At 42.8% G+C, this 20172-nt stretch overlaps 1 protein-coding gene across 1 annotated transcript in view; it reads left to right on the top strand.

Annotated features, from left to right (window-relative positions):
* The window catches only part of SH3RF3 (SH3 domain containing ring finger 3), a 473665-nt gene that overhangs the window by 441291 nt on the left and 12202 nt on the right, over positions 1 to 20172 (top strand). Inside the window, exon 9 of the mRNA XM_045835238.1 lies at positions 7033 to 7364. Coding sequence (XP_045691194.1) covers positions 7033 to 7364 — 332 coding nt within the window. The remainder of the gene's footprint in view (positions 1 to 7032; positions 7365 to 20172) is intronic.

The raw sequence follows: 20172 nt of genomic DNA, 5'->3' as shown, positions 1-20172 counted from the left end.
GGTATTTTGAAAGTTGAGGTTTTCCTGGATTATTCAGGCTAAACCTTGCAAACTAAATTTGTGTCCGTCATATCTGGCCTGGCATTCAATATGTGCCCAACCAATGACTATATACATTGCCCTAAGCAAAAAAGAGTTAAGACGGCAAATGTGTTTAACAGAAGTGGTGCAAAGCTGCCTGCTGAGGCATGGGTCAGTGAAGGAGACAGCTGAGCAGAAACAGGGCACTTTAAGTCATGAGCACTTGACTTAAGTCAACAGGGCACTTCACTGTAATGAAATCAACTATATCCCTGAAAAATTTAGTAACACAGTTTACATATTAAATTCTACTCCTTTTGGCTTCTTATAATTTCAGAGACAATTTTCTATAATTTTCAATCAACTTTTAACTGGCAACAGTTCTTAATTTAAGCTTTAAATTTCTTTTTTCTCTTGCCAAGTTTTTATATTAATGTTCTGTAAAATAACTAAGGCCTTGGGGGAAGCTCTTTATCTTAATCTTAATAGAAAAACCACTATTTTATCATTTGTGAATGTTTTACAATTTTCCTATATGAATGAACATCTTCAAATATCTCTTTTTTAAATATTAGATTTCTTTCATAGTAAGATATGCCTTTACTTCAGGGTATGTGATATGTACATGTGTGTGCAAGTGTGACTGTGCGCTCATGTATGTGTGCAAGCACCGCTTTTTCTTAATATAACTCATAAGTTCCTGTTCTCTGGTATGATGTTCCATTTATATGCTGAGGGGGCCTTTCAGTTTCAGGTGTTATCTTGAGAGCTGGAACTTCTGGGGTGGCCTTGTCTCCCACCTGCAGTCCTGGGCTTGCACCTACTCCTCTGCCCTGCATGGCCCTCCTTGCCTGCCAAACTCCTCTTCCCACATTAGCCCCTGCCACTCAAAGTGCAGCTGGGAGAGGGTGACCTCATCTGGGAGCTGGCCAGTCAGCTCAGAGGGCAGATTAGAATCCATGCTCCAGTGCACCCTGTACCCTAACACACTGCTGAAAACCCATACATGTTCCCCCGAGCTGGGACACTAAGTAAATGTTGAATAAATAGTAGTTTTCTTCTTTTATCACCTTCCCTTGAAGCTGATCTCTTATCTGTTTTTACATTACTGTCCATAACCTCTGAAATCATGTATCAGGTTGCACAGATGACCATTGGCTTCTGATTGATCACTTGGTGGGTTGATACCAGAATCACTTGTTTTTTGTCCCTATTTCAGAACTGCCACGTCAGAATCTTTAAGGGTAGGGCCCAAAGTGTACATATTATCTAACTCCCTGGTTAGTTCTTTGTTCACAGAGTTGGAGAGCCAAGAGCCACTGAATTGTCTATGTGCTTTTCCAAGACAAAACAAGGGTTAGTGGTGAGACATTGAGTCCTGGAGATGAAGTAGATTTTATTCATTTAACAAAAATGTATTGGAAGCTAACTAGGTCCTAGGTATTTTGCAAAATCTTAAATATATCAAAACATCATAAAACCAGCATATTACATAATATTTTGAGCTACACTAATAGTTTAAAAAACATTCTTATATCTGTTATCTTGACTCTGTGAGGCAAACAGTGTCCCTGGAGCTTGTACTCAGAACTAAACCTTCGAGTGTCCAGCCTGGGGCTGCTCCTGTGCTCCCAGCCCCATCAGCCACACGGTGTGATGGGGGAGGGGGATAGGTGATCATGAGTGGAGGGCTTGTCCCCACTGGAGGGCACTATCCCATCACTTATTTGGGGGCAGATGTGCCTTCCTTCTCCGGCAGGACTTGTCGGGGTACATTTTGTTCCCACAATGCATACTGGGGTCTCCACCAAGGCTTAAGTGACCATACCTTGGCCTTTCAGAGGGTCACTGGGATGGAAAGTGTTTCACCCTCAGGGGGGATGATTTGAACCACAGCTGGATACAGCAGAATGATGATGAGTTTGTATAGGAAAGCAATGACCCAAACACATAAGTGGGACACCATTCTCTGCAGCTCACTGGGTGCATGAAAGTCCCTAATTTCATTCTGGTCCTAGGAGAAACCATAGCAAATCTATCTTTAACATAAACTTTTAGCCCATAATGACCCTAAATTGCATCCACTAAAACCTCTTATTCTTCCATGATGCTGCCCTTGAAGTTGACCAGTGAGTCTTTTTGCATGGCCCTCAAAGAGCTCTTTAGCTGGTTCTTCCCTGCATGGCAGAGAACTGACAGACCCCTGGGGAGATGCTGGAGCACCCTGCATCTCTGTTCCATGAATCCTGTGCTCAGTAATTGCCAGGGCACTGAACTCCACAGCAGTATGTAATAACCAGATGCTTAAGGAAGGCATTACCAGAATTCTGTCATGGACACTTTTCCAACCATGATATCAGTGCCAAAATCAAATTAAGAAAATGATCAGTCCTAGTTAATCATGGAGAACTGAGACAGGAAAATTGCCCATTGCAATAACCCAGCACTTTCCAGACACACAGCTGAGGCTGGACTTCACAGCAAACATGCTAAGTGGCCCAGGGTCTCTTTCTTCTCTCAGCTCACTGCATACACAGTGAGGCATGGCTGTGGTGCTGGGCTATCTGTCTCGCTGCAGTGCCTTGCAGGCAAGCGTCTGTTGATCAAATGTGTTCTCTGCTCATGAGACAGAAGGAAACCCCTGAAAGGACCACAAGAATTCTCACACTAGATGAGCTTACTTCATCCAGCCAGTATTGAGCACCTGCTGTGTTCTAGGAAGCATTCTAGGCATGGGGGAGATGATGATGAACAGAATAAACACAGCCTCTGCCCTCAACACCATATCTAGAGGGGATCCTAGCAGGGAAAGAAAAGCAACTTAAGCCCTCTGGGAGAAAAGGAATAAGAGGGGGCAGGAAAAGGCCAGGTGGGGGAACATGCTGGCAGAAAGCCCAGGCTGGTGGTGAAGGGTTGGGGGCTCTGACAGCTGGGCCCATAGGGCCATGGGCCATCAGATGCCATCCCTTTCATCCATACAGTGTCCTCTCAGCTCCAATGCCCTCCCCTATATGGCACCTTTTAGTAGTGTTGGCCTCAGGAGCCCCAGCTAGGTAGAGGACAAGGATGCCCTGAGGCAACCTCTAAGCCAGCTGCATGATACCCCCTAGAATTACAGAAGAAGCTCTCTTAAGTGTTCCCAAATCTTTTTCAAGAATGCTGAAACAGGACTTCCGGTCAAGATGGAGGCATAGGTGGATGCACCGTACCTCCACGCACAACCAAGATAGGGACAACAACTTAGGAATAGAATAACATCCAGAAATGACAGAAATTTGATCTGAATGGAAGTCAGACAACCAAGAAGTTGAATTAGACCCGTGCATCCAGATGGGTAGGAGGGGCAGAGACGAGCAGCCAGGTGTGGGTCGTGGCTCGGAGAGCAGAGAGAGGTGGGACTGGGCCCGTAAGGCATCCAGGGGTGCATAAGGCATCTGGGTCACACAAGATTGTAGCGGGTGGACCATGAGTGTGCAGGCGGCAGCTGGCAGAGCCCGGCCCAGGGGTGGCAACAGGAAACTGGCAGATCCAGTGAGGCGGCGATTGTAAAGCAAGGCAGTGCGTGAAACCCAGGATCACAGCACTGGGAAATAAAGCCTTGGGACACTGATAGAGGAAACCTGTGGGAGTTGAGGAGCACGGAGAGACACCCAGCCTCACAGGGGAGGTTCTTGGAGGGTCCCACGGCGTGCACAAGCCCACCCACATGGGAATCAGCACCAGAGGGGTCCAGTTTGTGTGGGGGAAGCAGCAGAGGGGACTGCGGTCCCACAGAGAATGGAGCAAGCGCCATTGTTCCCTCTCACCCCTGCCCCCACAGACAACGTCACAACCCAGCAACTGGGGTGCCCTGCCCTGGTGAACACCTAAGGCTCCGCCCCTTACTGTAAAAGGCGTGACCAGACCCCCCCCCCAAAAAAAAGATAGAGATGGCTCACACAGAAGAACAAATCAAAGTCCCAGAACTCATCCTTTTGAGCTACCAAGAGATAGACAACCTATCAGATGCACAGTTCAAAACACTAGTGATCAGGATGCTCACAGAATTGGTTGATTTTGGTCACAAATTAGATGAACAAATGCAGGTTACCATAAAAGAAATGAAGGAAAATGCACAGGGAACCAATAGTGATAGGAAGGAAAGTGGGACTCAAAACAATAGAGTGGACCAGAAGGAAGAAAGAAACAACCAAACAGGAAAGAATGGAGAAATAAGAATTCAAAAAAATGAGGAGAAGCTTAGGAACCTCCAAGACATCTTTAAACATTCCAACATCCAAATTATAGGGGTACCAGAAGGAGAAAAGGAAAAGTCAGAAATTGAAAACTTATTTGAACAAATAATAAAGGAGAACTTCCCCATTCTGGCAAAGGAAATAGACTTCCAGGAAGTCCAGGAAGCTCAGAGAGTCCCAAATAGTTGGACCCAAGAAGGAACACACCAAGGCATATCATAATTACATTAGCCAAGGTAAAAATGAAGGAGAGAATCCTAGAAGCAGCAAGAGATAAGGGGACAGTCACCTACAAAGGAGTTCCCATCAGACTGTCAGCTGATTTCTCAAAAGAGATCTTACAGGCAAGAAGGGGCTGGAAAGAAGTATTCCAAGTCATGAAAGGCAAGGACCTATATCCCAGATTAATCTATCCAGCAAAGCTTTCATTGAGAATGGAAGGGCAGATCAAGTGCTTCTCAGATAAGGTCAACTTAAAGGAGTTCATCATCACCAAGCCCTTATTTTATGAAATGTTAAAGGGATTTATCTAAGAAAAGAAGATAAAGAAAAAACATGTGTAGTAAAATGACAGCAAACTCACAATTATTAACAACCACACCTAAAGCAAAACCAAAAGAAACTAAGCAAACAACTAGAATAGGAACAGAACCACAGAAATGGAGATCACATGGAGGGTTAGCAACAAGGGAGTGGAAGGAGGAGAGAATAGGAAAAGGTACAGAGAATAAGTAGCATAGATGGTAGAGAGAAAATAGACAGGGGGAGGACAAGAATAGTATGGGAAATGTAGAAGCTAAAGAACTTATGACACATGGACATGAACTAAAGGGGGGAATGTGGGTGGGAGAGGGTGTATAGTGGGGAGGGGAGTGAAGGGGGGAAATGGGACAACTGTAATAGCATAATCAATAAAATATATTTTTTAAAAAAAAGAATGCTGAAACAAGGCTGAGCTGGGCAAAGTAAACAGACAGGGTTACCCTGTGCCATGTCGCCCTGTACCCACCTGCTCCCTACCAGCCCTTGGGCTTGCCTTTTATCATCATGGACAGTATTTACAACATCTGCCTCTATCTTTTAATATCAGTGCTAAGAGTACAGAAAAACATACTATTTATACTAAAATGCTCATGGCTTAGCTTAAGCAAATGCATGTTACTAGATATGTGTATTTGAAGGAAGTTTCAGCAACTGACTCCCCCTGGTAGCTTCTAACCATGCAGACAAGGCAGGCAGAAAGGGGAAATCATGCATCTGTCCCTGCAGAGTCCAGTGAGTCTATGACAAAGCAAACTTTTGGGTGGCCATCACTGACCCACTTGGTACAGTTTCAGACTTCTGTTCACAGCCAACCTTTCACACCATATCCCTGTATCCACCTGCTACCTAACTTCCACTGGTCGTTAGAAAACTAAATTCCAATGAAGCCATGAAAACGTCCAAATTCCAAGGCACACACATTATTCTAAAAGCTCCTCTCTGTGTGTCTACACTGTCATTCTTTTTCACCCATGTGTCCTCGCACACACCTGCACGCATGGTGCAGCCTCCATTGAGTGCCTGTCTCCCACACCCAGAATATCCTTGATGTGTCAATGGCAACAGTCAAAGCTCTCCATGCAATGCACACCAGCATTGCCAAGGGAGCCAAGTTGAGTGCCCACTCACTCCCACTGCTGCACAGAGTTCAGGACAAATAGAAGTGTGGACATGATTGCTGGGACCCCCATGGACACTGTCTGTCTGCACCCTTGTCTGGAGGAGTGTCACTGCTGCAGCCTGACTCAGGCACCTGTGGAGAGCATGCTCCAAACCCACACAGCATGAGATGAAGAGACAAACTGCAGGGCCCAAGAGTCCTAAGGAAGACCATGCAGGGATCTCACTTGCTGGTGGGTAGTTAGGGTGGATGCAGGGGGTCATCTGTAGGAACTAGGAATGAGTTCTACACCTGGAGAGGGGTCTGGATGTCCTAATGGGATGACATTGAGACAAGCTTCACTCTTGTAAGGGGAGATTCTTCTGATTATTTCACTGGTTGTATATGTGGGGAACCATGTCCTGAATATTGTCACATCCCTGAAGGTATGAAAGCCTTCTGCCAGGTGAAGAAGTTTCACCATAATATTCACCAGTGAAGGAATCCAGGGCCTGGGAGACTTTGCCCTCACCAGGGGTCACCCTCAGCTCTGGGACAAGCATGTGATTCTCCCTGGAAAAATCAGAGATGCACATATGCACACATGTGCTGCAGGTTTCCTGTGTGGTACAGATTATATATGCAGAGGAAAAGTTTGCAATGAAAGCTGTGTCCAGAATCCCTAAGACTGAGGGAGCTGATCTCAGGAAGCCTGATGCAGAAATAATTAACCCCCAAGCAGTGAAATCCACTTTAAAAAACTGAGTGAGGAAAAACCAAATTATGTTGGCTGCTGGTTCCCCTGACACAACAAATGAGTTGTCAGGCTAGGATGGGTCCTGTGATGCCCAGTGGACGTGTTCTCAGTGCCCCCTGCAGAACACTATCCTGGGAACAGCACCCTCCAGTCTGCCCTACGTGCCTTCTGGGCTGTTCTGGGCACTTACACCAGGTTTGGAGAAAGGAAGACATGAGTTGGAAAAGCTCTCAATCTTAGCTTTGTTTCTTCCTTTAACCAGCTTTACCAGATTATGTTTCAAGTTTCCAAAAGGATTATACTTCCCTCCTCTCCCTGAGAACAAGGACACTTAGAACCATTAGCCCACTGGATTTCAATTTTGTGTGTCTTTCTAGAAAGAGAAGAAGAGTGGGCTGCTGAAACTTCTAGCAGGGGCATCCACCAAGAAGAAGTCTCGATCCCCAACGTCCATATCTCCCACCCATGACCACCAGGTGGCAGTAGACACCTCATTCCACGGTGCAGTGGAGCCAGAAGTGTCCTCACTGTCCACCCACGGACGGGCAGGGTCCTGCCCCATAGAGAGCGAGATTCAGGGGGCAATGCAGATGGAGCCACTGCACAGAAAGGCGGGCTCCTTAGATCTGAACTTCTCATCACCTTCCAGGCAAGCCCCTTTCTACATGGCCGTCACCTGCTCCAAGCCCAAGCCGGTGCCCAGAGAGAGGTAAGAGTGGAGGGTGAGTGTGCATCCTCTAAGACCTTGGTGTGAATTGGTCTGTGAAGTCTGGAACCACTTTTGGAGAGCAGGGACAGCAGGAATTTTCTGAGGATTAAATTGACTAGACATCTATCACTAGCCATATCTACTCAGGTCATCATGGATGGTAAGCCTTGAATAAAACAAGTTTGGGGATAAATGGGAGATTATTTTGTGTTCTGAATCTATCTGGGTCCTGAGTTTGGTATTTATAAGGGATTCATTAGGAAATTTTTCAGAACATTGGGATACTGAGCCAAGAGAGGTAGAGAGAGGACTGTGTTCTTTGAACCCTGGGAAAACCCTGGAGTGTGGCCAGTGGGCTGAGTCTCCATGGGCCTGTGCACCCCACCCAGGAAGCAGCTTTTCTTGAAGCTCACCCCACTCAAACATCTTAAAATTATAAAAAAATTACCTCCAAAACAGCTTCAAAGGTATATACTCTGTTGGGTTGAACCATATAATAACATTCACTTTTTTAAAAAAACCAAAACCAGTAATTTCATAGAGTTCAGCCTGGCATGGCTATGAATGTGGCCCGACACAAAATTATAAATTTACTTAAAACCTTCTTTTTGCTCATCAGTTTTCATTAACATTTGTGTATTTAATGTGTGGCCCACAACAACTCTTCTTCTTCAAGTGTGTCCCAGAGACACCAAAAGGTTGGGCACCCCCACAGAGTTTCATAAAAGTGAGTCTAATTGAGGTGACATGGCCCACTGAGGCCTTGGACTGTGGGACCATGGGTGCTGAATTTGACAAAGGGTCAGAGGCTGGAGTCTTGCTCAGTGGGTCAGCTTTAAATAAGGGTTGGAAGGTGCTGTGGAGAGAGGAGATGACATCAAATTAGGATAATGGGAAAGTACTTTTTAAGTTCCTTCTCATTGGATCACTGATTAAATGGTAAGAATAAGAAAACAATCCTGGCAATGCTGTCAGAATTCTTCACCCCACATGGCCACACCAACTGCCAGCCAGCTCTTCCATGTGTGTTTCAGCACCTGTAGCCTGAAAAGGCCACCACTTTCCTGAGCATCTGTTCACCTCTGGTGTCATGTCAGGGCTGGTCAAGGTTCTATATAGATCAGGATTAGTACACATTCCCTGTAAAGCCCCAGGTAGTAAATATTGCAGATGTAGCAGACCATAGTCTCCTTTGCAACTATTCACCTCACCATGATAGAATGAAGGCAGCCATAGACCATATGTAAATGATGGACATTGAAATTTAAATTGCATGTAATTTTCTTGTGTCATGAAATATTCTTCTTTTGATTTATCTTTCAACCATTTAAAAATGTAACAACATTCGTAGTTCTCAAACCACGCAAATCAGGTGCAGGCCACAATTTGGCAACCCCTGGTCTTGATGATGGGATTTAGAGCTGAGTCATTGGGGTAGCATTGAGATTCTGAGCCACTGAGAACAAATCTCTGCCCGAGGATCTGGAGGGACAACATGGGCCAGCAATTCTTGACTTCTGATAAACAAGGAAAGTGTAAGTCTCTCTTTACACCTGCTTTTAGACTAACAGGATTTACAAAATGCTCTGGGCAGGGGCAATATTCAGAACACTTAAGAGTTGGTATGGATTCTAGCCATGAACCTCCAGGACAGCCAATCTCTGAATGTAGTTTAATATCTGCCAACATCCCAGTTAGTCCTCCCAAGAACCCTATGAATTCAGTGACCCCATTCTATAGATGAGAAAACTGAGGCTAAGTAAAAAGGCTGAGCAATTTTCTCAAGATCACACAGCAAGTTAGCAGCAGAGCCAGGGATTGAACTGAAGCTTTCCAGCCCAAGAGTACAGACTCTGAACCACCCTGTTTTGTGTGGTGCATTGTCAGCAGCCACCTGTGTTCACCTGGCCCACAGAGGGATCTAGGTATGTTCAGTTGTAAATAGTATGAGTGTGTCTCAAGATATCAGCATCTGCTTCTGGATCCTCTATAGTGGATCACCACCCCACTGTCTGTCCAAGGTATACCTGTGGTTCTGACCCCCCAGCAGGACCCATTCCAAGTAAGTGCCTTCCCACAGTAAAATCCCAGGCCCTCTGGAACTGGATCCATATACCACACCACCACATGCACACATACCACATAAACAACACACATACTCCACACAAATGACAGACCACACAAGCACACACATTACAGAAGCACACACCCACCACAACAAAAACACAGTATGCAAACATCTCAACACAAAAAAACATATTGTACATAACACATAAACATTAAAACAAAAACACAATGCAAAAGCACCACATAAACACATTAACATAAACACACATTACAACAAACACACAAACACACACTGAATATACACCAAACACCACACACCACAAAACACACACCAAACACATAACACACAAACACAGAAACACAAATATACCACAAATACATACCACACAAACACTCAAGTAAACACACACACCACCCAAATACCACACATTACACAAACACACACTACAAACATATACCACACAAACACACACACCACAAAAAACACACACACAACACAAACACATATACCACACAAGTACTATTCAACACACACACAAGCACACATATATACCATGCATGCACACACCAAATACAGCACACACACCAAACACCACATACCACATCAATCACTACAACAAAGTCACCACAACACACAATCACATACAGCACAAACACAAAACACATCACAAATACACATTTCACAAATAACACACATTACACACATACTACAAACATACAAACACATAACACAAATACATATCACACAAACAGACATCATAGTACACATACCAAATACCACATAACTACATTTGAGACAAACACAATAATACACAAATACAGACCACAAATAAACAAAAATACCACATTGACACATACAACAAATACCACAACAAAGAAACACATATCTTATCTTACAAACCATACACTATAGAAACATACCACACAAACATTGTAACACTACTCAAACACACACATACCACATAAGCACACAAACACACATAAGCCCAACACCACAAATACACACTATACATACATACAAATACCACACACCACAAAAACTACAAACACATGAGCACAACACAAATGCCATACACAATGCAAATACCACAACACACACATCACACAAACACCACATACCACATAGGCAGACACAAACCACAAAGAACACATACCACACGAACACAAAAGCACCACACAGCAGCCAAGTAAACACACTACACACAACCACATACATCACAGAAACACACATGAAATACCACACAGCACACAAATACATTAAAACATACAAATAGGCATAATTACACAGCACATAAACATACACAGTACACAAACATATACCACAAATACATGTACCATTCACTATAAAAACATTAAACAGTAAACATAAAAACAGATACCACAATTACACAAAAATCACATTAACACACAAACCAAACATATTTTATACACACAACAGAAACACCATAATACATACCACAAACACATCACAAAAAACACACAAAAATACACAAACATGCACCTCAAATATACATTACACATATACACCACATAAACACATACCACACAAACAACACAACTCATATATTACACAAAAACAAACACACTAAAAATACAAGCTACAAAAACACCAAACCACACAACCATAATACACCACAAATGCACAGCACACAAATATGACACATCTCACAAACACACACACCATGGAAACACTACATAAACTCACAACACCCACACCACAAATACACATATACTACTCACTGCTGAAACACATACAACACACAAACACACATACTACACAAACACAACAGAAACACCACTACACAAATACCACACACCACACAAACATCATACCTATTCAAACACATACCACTAATACACAAACACATGACAAAACACAACACAGCACAAACACACATCACACCAAAATACCAAAAAGTGCACATATCACACAAAACTACACATACTACAGAACACCATGCACCACACAATAAGAAACAACACAAAAATACACTTAACACACAAATGCCGTGCAAGCACATACCATATAAACACACAAACAACAAATGAAATATACACCACTAAAACACGTAATCCTTACAAACACCACACAAACCACATAAACAACATTTAAAACACCCAAACACATACCATGCAAACACACAAAACACAAACATAAAATAAACACCACAAACACATACCACACAAATATTAGACAGACACACAAATGCTACAAATAAACTATACCACACAAACCACATATACTACACAAACAAAACACACATACCCTAAAAACACTAAAAACACAAACACCACTCAAACAATACACACCATATAATCACAAACACCACACTATCACTACACATCACACATACCACACAATCATGAAAACACCACACAAGCCACAAACACCATATGAACAACACACACATACCACACAAATACCACTCGAGCATACACAATGCATGAACAACACCCAACATATACAAACACACACATTACAAATACACAGCACACAGGACAAAAACATACAAACAAATACACCATATACCTACAAACACATACCACATGAACACTACACCACAACACACAAACATACTGCTCAAACACACCGTCAAAACTCCACATAAACAGTCAAATACAAACTCTAACCTCATATATGCAACACACAAAAAACACCACACAATATTCTGCACAAATTAACATGCAGTACAGAAATAACACAAACTACACGTATATTGCAAAAACACAAACACTACAAATACATGCACACCATGCAAACACCTGTGAAATACAACACACTGAACACACACACATAAAGAGACACCATAAAAACATCACAACACAAAAAATAACACACAAGCACCCACAGAATTAAATCATCACATAAATACATAAACACAAATCTCAAATACACAAAGCACAATCACCAAACACTACAAAAACACCACCCAATACACACTTTCACTCTACAAACACACCATGAAAATATCACAGACCACACATACATACATATACACACTACAAATACACACTACAAATACACTCAAACAGCACACCAGATACCATATAATAAGTACACACACCACAAATACACCACACAAAGAACACACACTACACAAACATATACCCCACACAGATACACACAGTATACAAACATGTACTGCTCAAGCACACACTCCACACAAGCACACACCACTAATATACACACAGACCATGTGGCAGGAGCTCCACCTGCAGAGCCCCCCATCTGCCACAAATAAAAATAAATCTACCAAGACATGATCTGTTTGGGGAGGAAAGATGGCCAATCTCTCAAAGGAGAAGGGCCTTGAGCCTGTTCCTCAATGGGCTTTTATTGGGTTCAATTTGCACAGGAATACAGGTGAAGCTCATCAATCATTGTCAGGCAGTAATGATCAAGCAATAGATAGCATTCAAAGAACTATGAGGGCTTATTCTGAGTCAGGGTCAGATAGCTAAAGGGCCATAAAACTTTGGGAAACACTCATTTTATGCTTGGACCCTTGTCAGAAAATTTAGGGAATTCTTAGCAAAGCAGTTTTCACAGGATTTTATGCATTCTTTCTTAGGTTTGATCACCCCAGGGAACCACCTGTTCCTGCCCAAGGCTGAACCACCCTCCAGAATTTTTTCAGGCTTAAGTCAGGTGGGGGAAGTAAGGCAGCTAAGAGATTAGGAGACTTCTTACAGACAGAATGAGGACTCAGGCTATGTCAAAACCGAGGGGTGAGGGTCCATCACCCCCTTTTTCTATAGTTCCCCAAGTTCTTCCCTGATGGCCCCATTGTGACTGTGCCTGTCTTAGGTCATCCTTCTCTTGAGGAATCCTACCCATCATTGGCTAACCCAGTCATCCACTAGGGGCCAAGCAGGGTGCAGTAAAGGGGGCAGAGGTGGTGCCCCTGCCAGGAAGATAAGCTTTGTCTCCTTATTGGCTTATGGTCTCAAGGTCTTTTACTCAGCCTTAGCCTTGGGGGGTTACAGCTTCTGAAACCAGGCAGGGTGGTTCCCAATAAGACCACACAAACAGGCACCCTACACACTTGACACATCACACCACACACACCAGTTTGTCTCTCTTGGTCTGTGTGTGTGTCTCTCTCTGTCTATCTCTCTCCACCCTCCCTTTTCTTCTGGGGGAGCCTCCTCCAACTTTGGGCCACTCCTCTATGGAACCAACCCCTGGCTGCCTGTGATTTCTGAATATGGGTTCTGGTCCTTCCTCTCCAGATCACAAAGTTGGTGGCTCTTGCAAATGACAAACTTCTACATATTTCAAACCTTCTCTCATGTCTTCCCTAGGTTTCTGTTCTTTCCCAGATCCTACAACTTCCAAATTGTTCAAAAATGTCTTTAAAGACCTCATTAGAAAAAAATCACTGAAGTCTATGATTACCTAGGAGATTCAGAGGATTCTTCCCATTTTCTGAATATTCCAACTAAACAGTGGGTTATGGCACCCAGAGCCTCTTGGTGCCCTCTTGTCCCCAGCACTCTGCACAGCTCATTGGTGACCAGAACACCTCCTCACCCATAAGCTACTTTGTCTTGAGAGCCCCTGGAAGGTGAAAGCTAAGGACATGACAATGGAAATGATCACTGTCCAGGCTGGGGCCAATCCTAAAAGCACTTGGACTCAGGCCCTGCAGGCTTGTGAAGAGAGAAGTGGCTATGACAAGAACCCCTGCTATGGGGTCCTCTGAGGAGAACTTGCTGTGTACAAGGCCACTTTATGATTGTGTAGGTGGGAGAATGGGTAGAGGGAAGGCTGAGTCTCAGACTGAGGCTGCTACCACCAACACGCTGAGGAGGGGTGCCCCCTCTTGCCTGGCACTGCTAGGTAGCATGTGCAGCAGAGCCACTGTCTGCATCTCTTAGATGTCTCCTAAGTACAAACCACCTTGGGTCTGACCATGTATCCCCTAAGGTTTGGGGAAGACAACAGGAGACCTGTTAGAGCCAAGCCCACAAGACTAATGTGTAAACCAGAGGGCCAGTTTCCAACCCTTCCTACAAAACTAACATTTGGGAACCTGGACATATTCATGCCCTGTGGACAGCATGCAGAGGGAGCCACATTTCTGGAAGTTGCTTGGGGAAATCACAATGGGGTATGGTTTCATAACTAATGTCCTGTCTACACAGCAGAGATCTGCCAGCCCTGGACAGGTCTGGCTGCATTCCTAGGCAGCCACCTCACTGCCCTCATTCTCCAGGTGCTTGCCCTCTGGCTGTCTTGTATCTTGGCAGTATTTCTGAGTGGTTTTGAGGAATCAGCACACTTGCCACTTATTGGCCATTTCACTCCAAATAAAGGGGTTATTTTGAGCCCCAGTTCCCACATATATAAAATGGGGAATAATAATACCTACCTGATAGTTATAATATTTGTAAAACACCTAGGTTAATACCTAAAAAATTATGAGCACATAGAGAAGAGCAACAACAATAATATATGGAGTGACAGCCCTGGCCAGTTTGGCTCAGTTGATTGAGCATTGTCCTGCAAACCAAAAGGTCACTGGTTTAATTATCCATCAGGGCACTTGCCTGGGTTGTGGGTTCACTCCTCAGTTGGGGCATGCACAAGAGGCAACTGGTCAATGTTTCTCACATCAATGTTTCTCTCCCTCTCCTCCTTCCTTCCCATCTCTCTAAAATCAATAAAAGAAAAAATATTTTAAAACTTTAAAAAATAAATGACATATATACTATTATATCATATGATGTATACAATAATAGATAAGGATTCTTCCAGTGCTGCCTAGCATGCCCTCTCCTATTTTTTCTTGCCACAGTCTTTTTTCCTCTATGTTCACATAGGTAATCTATTCATCCTCACTTCTTGCTGGCCTGTAAGTTGTTTGGTTTTGTCAGGATGTAAAGTTTTTGGCTTTGATGTATTATGTGTCATGGTAGACAGAATAATTGCTCCCAGAGATGTCTGTGCCCCAATTCCCCCAAGTGAGATTATTCCCTATTATCTGAGTGAGCCTACTGTAACCACAAGAGTCCTTTTAAGTGTAAGAGGGAGGAAAAAGATAAGGATACAGTGATATGATGGGACAAAGACTCACTTACCCTTGTTGTCCTTGAAGATGGAGAAAGGAGTCTCCAGCCCAGACATGCGGGCAGCTCCAAGGAGCTGGAAAAGGACAGGAGCACAATCTCCCGTGGAGCCTTCTGAAGGAACCAGCCCTGCTGAGACTTTGATTTTTATCCCTGTGTGGGATGACTGAAAAAAATCACAAGATAAGAAAGTTGTGTTTTATTATGCCACTAAATTTATAGAAATTTGTTATAGCAGCAATAGGCAACTAAAATACATGTTGATATTAGAGTGTAATGTCCAAAGTATAGATGTGTCCTTAATATTTCCTAGCAGGACACTGCTCTGTTATGACCACATTTCACCAACTTGGGGACCATGTGTCCTCAACAGTGTGGAAGCAAGTGCTCCCAAAAGTGCCAGGTGGAGGGCCCCCTTGTAATTCCTGTTGTAAGGGAGGAGAGCAGATGACACAGGAGGAGGACACTCCAAACAGCACAAATGAGGCTAATTGCAAAATGCACTGGTAAAAATTCCATCTGATTTTGAGCTTTTTGATTCTCTGAGTCCTATCTGAAAACAAGCTATGTTTGATATAACTTATCTCAGTGCGAGACACTCTCTCATTGATTTGTGACTCCATGGTAATGACCTACAGTAGCTGCCATCCACAAGTGTCCATAATAGGAAGTATCAATTAATTTTTTACCCATTCATAATAGCATTTTATTTTATTTTATTTTATTTTACTTTACTATTTTATTTTATTATTTTATTTTATTTTATTTGTTGTTAAAGTACAGTTTTCTATCTTTTACACCCATCCCAGCCCAGCCCCTAGCCCTCCCCAATTCCTTCCCATTTCCACCCACACTAGTTTTTGTCCATGTGTCCTTTATACTTGTTCCTGTAAACCCTTCCCCTATCCCGCTGAAATTCCCTCCCCTCTCCCATCTGGTCACTATCAGCCTGTTCTCTATTTCAGTGTCTTTGGTTATATTTTGCTTCTTTGTTTGTTTTGTTGTTTGGTTCCTGTTAAAGGTGAGATCACATGGTCTTTCTCTTTCACCGCCTGGCTTATTTCACTTAGCATAATGCTTTCCAGTTCCATCTATGCTGTCACAAAGGGTAGGAGCTCCTTCTTTCTTTCTGCTACATAGAATTCCATCATGTAAATGTACCATAGTTTTTTGATCCATTCATTTACTGATGGGCACCTAGGTTGCTTTCAAAACTTGGCTATTGTAAATTGTGCTACTATGAACACTGGGGTGCATAGGTTCTTTTGGATTGGTGTTTCAGGGTTCTTAGGGTATAATCCTAGTAGTTAAATTGCTGGGTCAAAAGGCATATCCATTTTTAGTTTTCTTAGAAAATTCCATACTGTTTTTCATAGTGGTTGTACCAGTCTGCAATCCCACCAACAGTGATCTTTTCTCCACAGCCTCTCCAGCACTTGTTCGTTGCTTTGTTTATGATGGTCATTCTCACCAGTGTGAAGTGGTATCTCATTGTGGTTTTAATTTGCATCTCTCTGATAGCCAGTGATACTGAGCATCTTTTCATGTGTCTCTGGATCCTCTGTATGTCCTCCTTGGAGAAGTGTCTGTTCAAGTCCTTTGCCCATTTTTTAATTGGGTTGCTTGTCCTCTTAGAGTGGAGTCATGTAAGTTCTTTTTATATTTTTTGGAGATTAAACCCTTGTCTGAGGTTTCATTGGCAAATATGTTTTCCCATAGAGTTGGCTCTCTTTTTATTTTAATACTGTTTTCTTTTTTAATATATTTTATTGATTATGATATTACAGTTGTCCCATTTCCCCCCTTCCCTCCCCTCCACCCTGCACACCCTCTCCCACCCACATTCCCTCCCTTTAGCTCATGTCCATGTGTCATAACTTCTTTAGCTTCTACATTTCCCATACTGTTCTTATTTTCCCCCTGTCTATTTTCTACCTACCATCTATGCTACTTATTCTCTGTACCTTTTCCCCCTCTCTCCTCCTCCCACTCCCCTGTTGCTAACCCTCCATGTGATCTCCATTTCTGTGGTTCTGTTCCTGTTCTGGTTGTTTGCTTAGTTTTCTTTTGGTTTTGCTTTAGGTGTGGTTGTTAATAATTGTGAGTTTGCTGTCCTTTTACTATACATTTTTTAAAATCTCCTTTTCTTAGATAAGTCCCTTTAACATTTCATAAAATAAGGGCTTGGTGATGATGAACTCCTTTAAGTTGACCTTATCTGAGAAGCGTTTTATCTGCCCTTCCATTCTCAATGAAAGCTTTGCTGGATAGATTAATCTGGGATATAGGTCCTTGCCTTTCATGACTTGGAATACTTCTTTCCAGCCCCTTCTTGCCTGTAAGGTCTCTTTTGAGAAATCAGCTGACAGTCTGATGGGAACTCCTTTGTAGGTGACTGTCCCCTTATCTCTTGCTGCTTCTAGGATTCTCTCCTTCATTTTTACCTTGGCTAATGTAATTATGATATGCCTTGGTGTGTTCCTTCTTGGGTCCAACTTCTTTGGGACTCTCTGAGATTCCTGGACCTTCCTGGAAGTCTATTTCCTTTGCCAGAATGGGGAAGTTCTCCTTTATTATTTGTTCAAATATGTTTTCAATCTGTTGCTCTACCTCTTCCCCTTCTGGTACCCCTATAATTCAGATGTTGGAACGTTTAAAGATGTCTTGGAGGTTCCTAAGCTTCTCCTCATTTTTTTGAATTCTTATTTCTCCATTCTTTCCTGTTTGGTTGTTTCTTTCTTCCTTCTGGTCCACTCTATTGTTTTGAGTTCCAGTTTCCTTCCCATCACTATTGGTTCCCTGTGCATTTTCCTTCATTTCTTTTATGGTAACCTGCATTTGTTCATCTAATTTGTGACCAAAATCAACCAATTCTGTGAGCTTCCTGATCACCAGTATTTTGAACTGTGCGTCTGATAGGTTGACTATCTCTTGGTCATTCAAAAGAATGAGTTCTGGGGCACTGATTTGTTCTTCTGTTTGAGCCATCTGTCTCTGTCTCTGTCTCTGTCTCTGTCTCTCTCTCTCTCTCTTTTGGTCTGCTAGCTTCTTTTACAGTGAGGGGCAGAGCCTTAGGTGTTCACCACGGCTGGGCACCCAGTCACTAGATTGTGACATTGTATGTGAGGGCAGGGTCAAGAGGGAACAATGGCAGTAGCTCTGTTCTCCGTGGGACCTCAGTCCCTTCCCTGGGATCCTGGGTTGGGCGCTCTGCCTTGCACCACAATCGCCACCTGACTGGGTCTGCCAGCTGCCACTTGCGTAGTCAGGGTCCACCTGCTGCATTCTTGCGCGCCCCAGATGCCTTATGTACTCCCGGTTGCCTTATGTACCCAATTCTCCCTGTTCTACGCACCACGTGCCCAGCTGCTCGTCTTTGCCCCTCCTATGGGCCTTGATGAACAGGTCTATTTCAACTTCTTGGCTGTCTGACTTCCATTCAGATACATTTTCTATCAGTTCTGGGCGTTATTCTGCCTCTAAATTGTTGTTGTTCCAATCTTGGTTGTGCATAGAGGTACGGTGTGTCCACCTATGCCCCCATCTTGGCCGGGAGTCTTAATACTGTTTTCTTTAGCCATGCAGAAGGTTTTTATTTTGATGAGATCCCATTTCTTTATTCTTTCCTTTATGTCCCTTGCTCTAGGGGACATATCAGTAAAAATGTTTCTGCGTGAAATATCTGAGATTTTCCTGACTGTGTTCTCCTTTAGGACCTTCATGGTGTCACGGCTTATGTTTAAATATTTTATCCACCTTGAATTTATTTTTGTGTGTGATGTAAGTTGGTGCTCGAGTTTCATTTTTCTTGCACATAGCTGTCCAGTTGTCCCAACACCATTTGTTGAAGAGGCTATTTTTTCTCCATTTTATGTTGCTTCCCACTTTGTCAAATATTAATTGACCATAGAGACTTGGGTTAACTTCTGGGCTTTCTGTCCTGTTCCATTGGTCCATGTGCCTGATTTTATACCAGTACCATGCTGTTTTGATCACAGTGGCCTTATAATACAGTTTGATATCAGGTATTGTGATCTCTCCTACTTTGCTCTTCTCTCTCAAAATTGCAGCAGCTATTCGGGGTCGTTTATAGTTCCATATAAATATTTGAAGTGTTTGTTCTATGTCTGTGAAATATGCCGTTGGTAATTTAATAGGTATTGCATTGAATCTGTAAATCGCTTTGGGTAGTATGGACATTTTGAGGATGTTATTCTTCTACTCCATGAACATAGTATATGTTTCCATTTGTTTGACACAAATGATTCCTTGATTTCTTTCTTCAGTGTTGTGTATTTTTCTGAATACAGGTCTTTTACCTCTTTGGTTAGGTTTATTCCTAGGTATTTTATTTTTCTTTTTGCCATATCAAATGGGATTTTTTTGTTGATTTCTGCTTCTGCTGTTTCATTGTTGGTATACAAATATGCCTTTGATTTCTGGATATTGACTTTGTATCCTGCTATTTTGCCAAATTCATTTATTAGGTTGAGTCTATACGATTTTGGCTGAGTCTATAGGATTTTCTATGTACACTATCATGTCACCTGCAAACAGTGACAGTTTTGTTTCCTCCTTTCTGATTTGGATGCGTTTTCTTTCCTTTATTTGTCTGATTGCTGTGACTAAAACTTCCAAAACTATGTTGAATACAAGTGGTGAAAGTGGA

Source organism: Phyllostomus hastatus, unplaced genomic scaffold, assembly GCF_019186645.2.
Source record: "Phyllostomus hastatus isolate PE091 unplaced genomic scaffold, TTU_PhHast_1.1 phas_contig_2, whole genome shotgun sequence".
In the NCBI taxonomy this organism is placed as follows: Eukaryota; Metazoa; Chordata; class Mammalia; order Chiroptera; family Phyllostomidae; genus Phyllostomus; species Phyllostomus hastatus.
The sequence above is the reverse complement of the archived record's forward strand: the minus strand, read 5'-3'. Positions and strand labels throughout refer to the sequence as shown.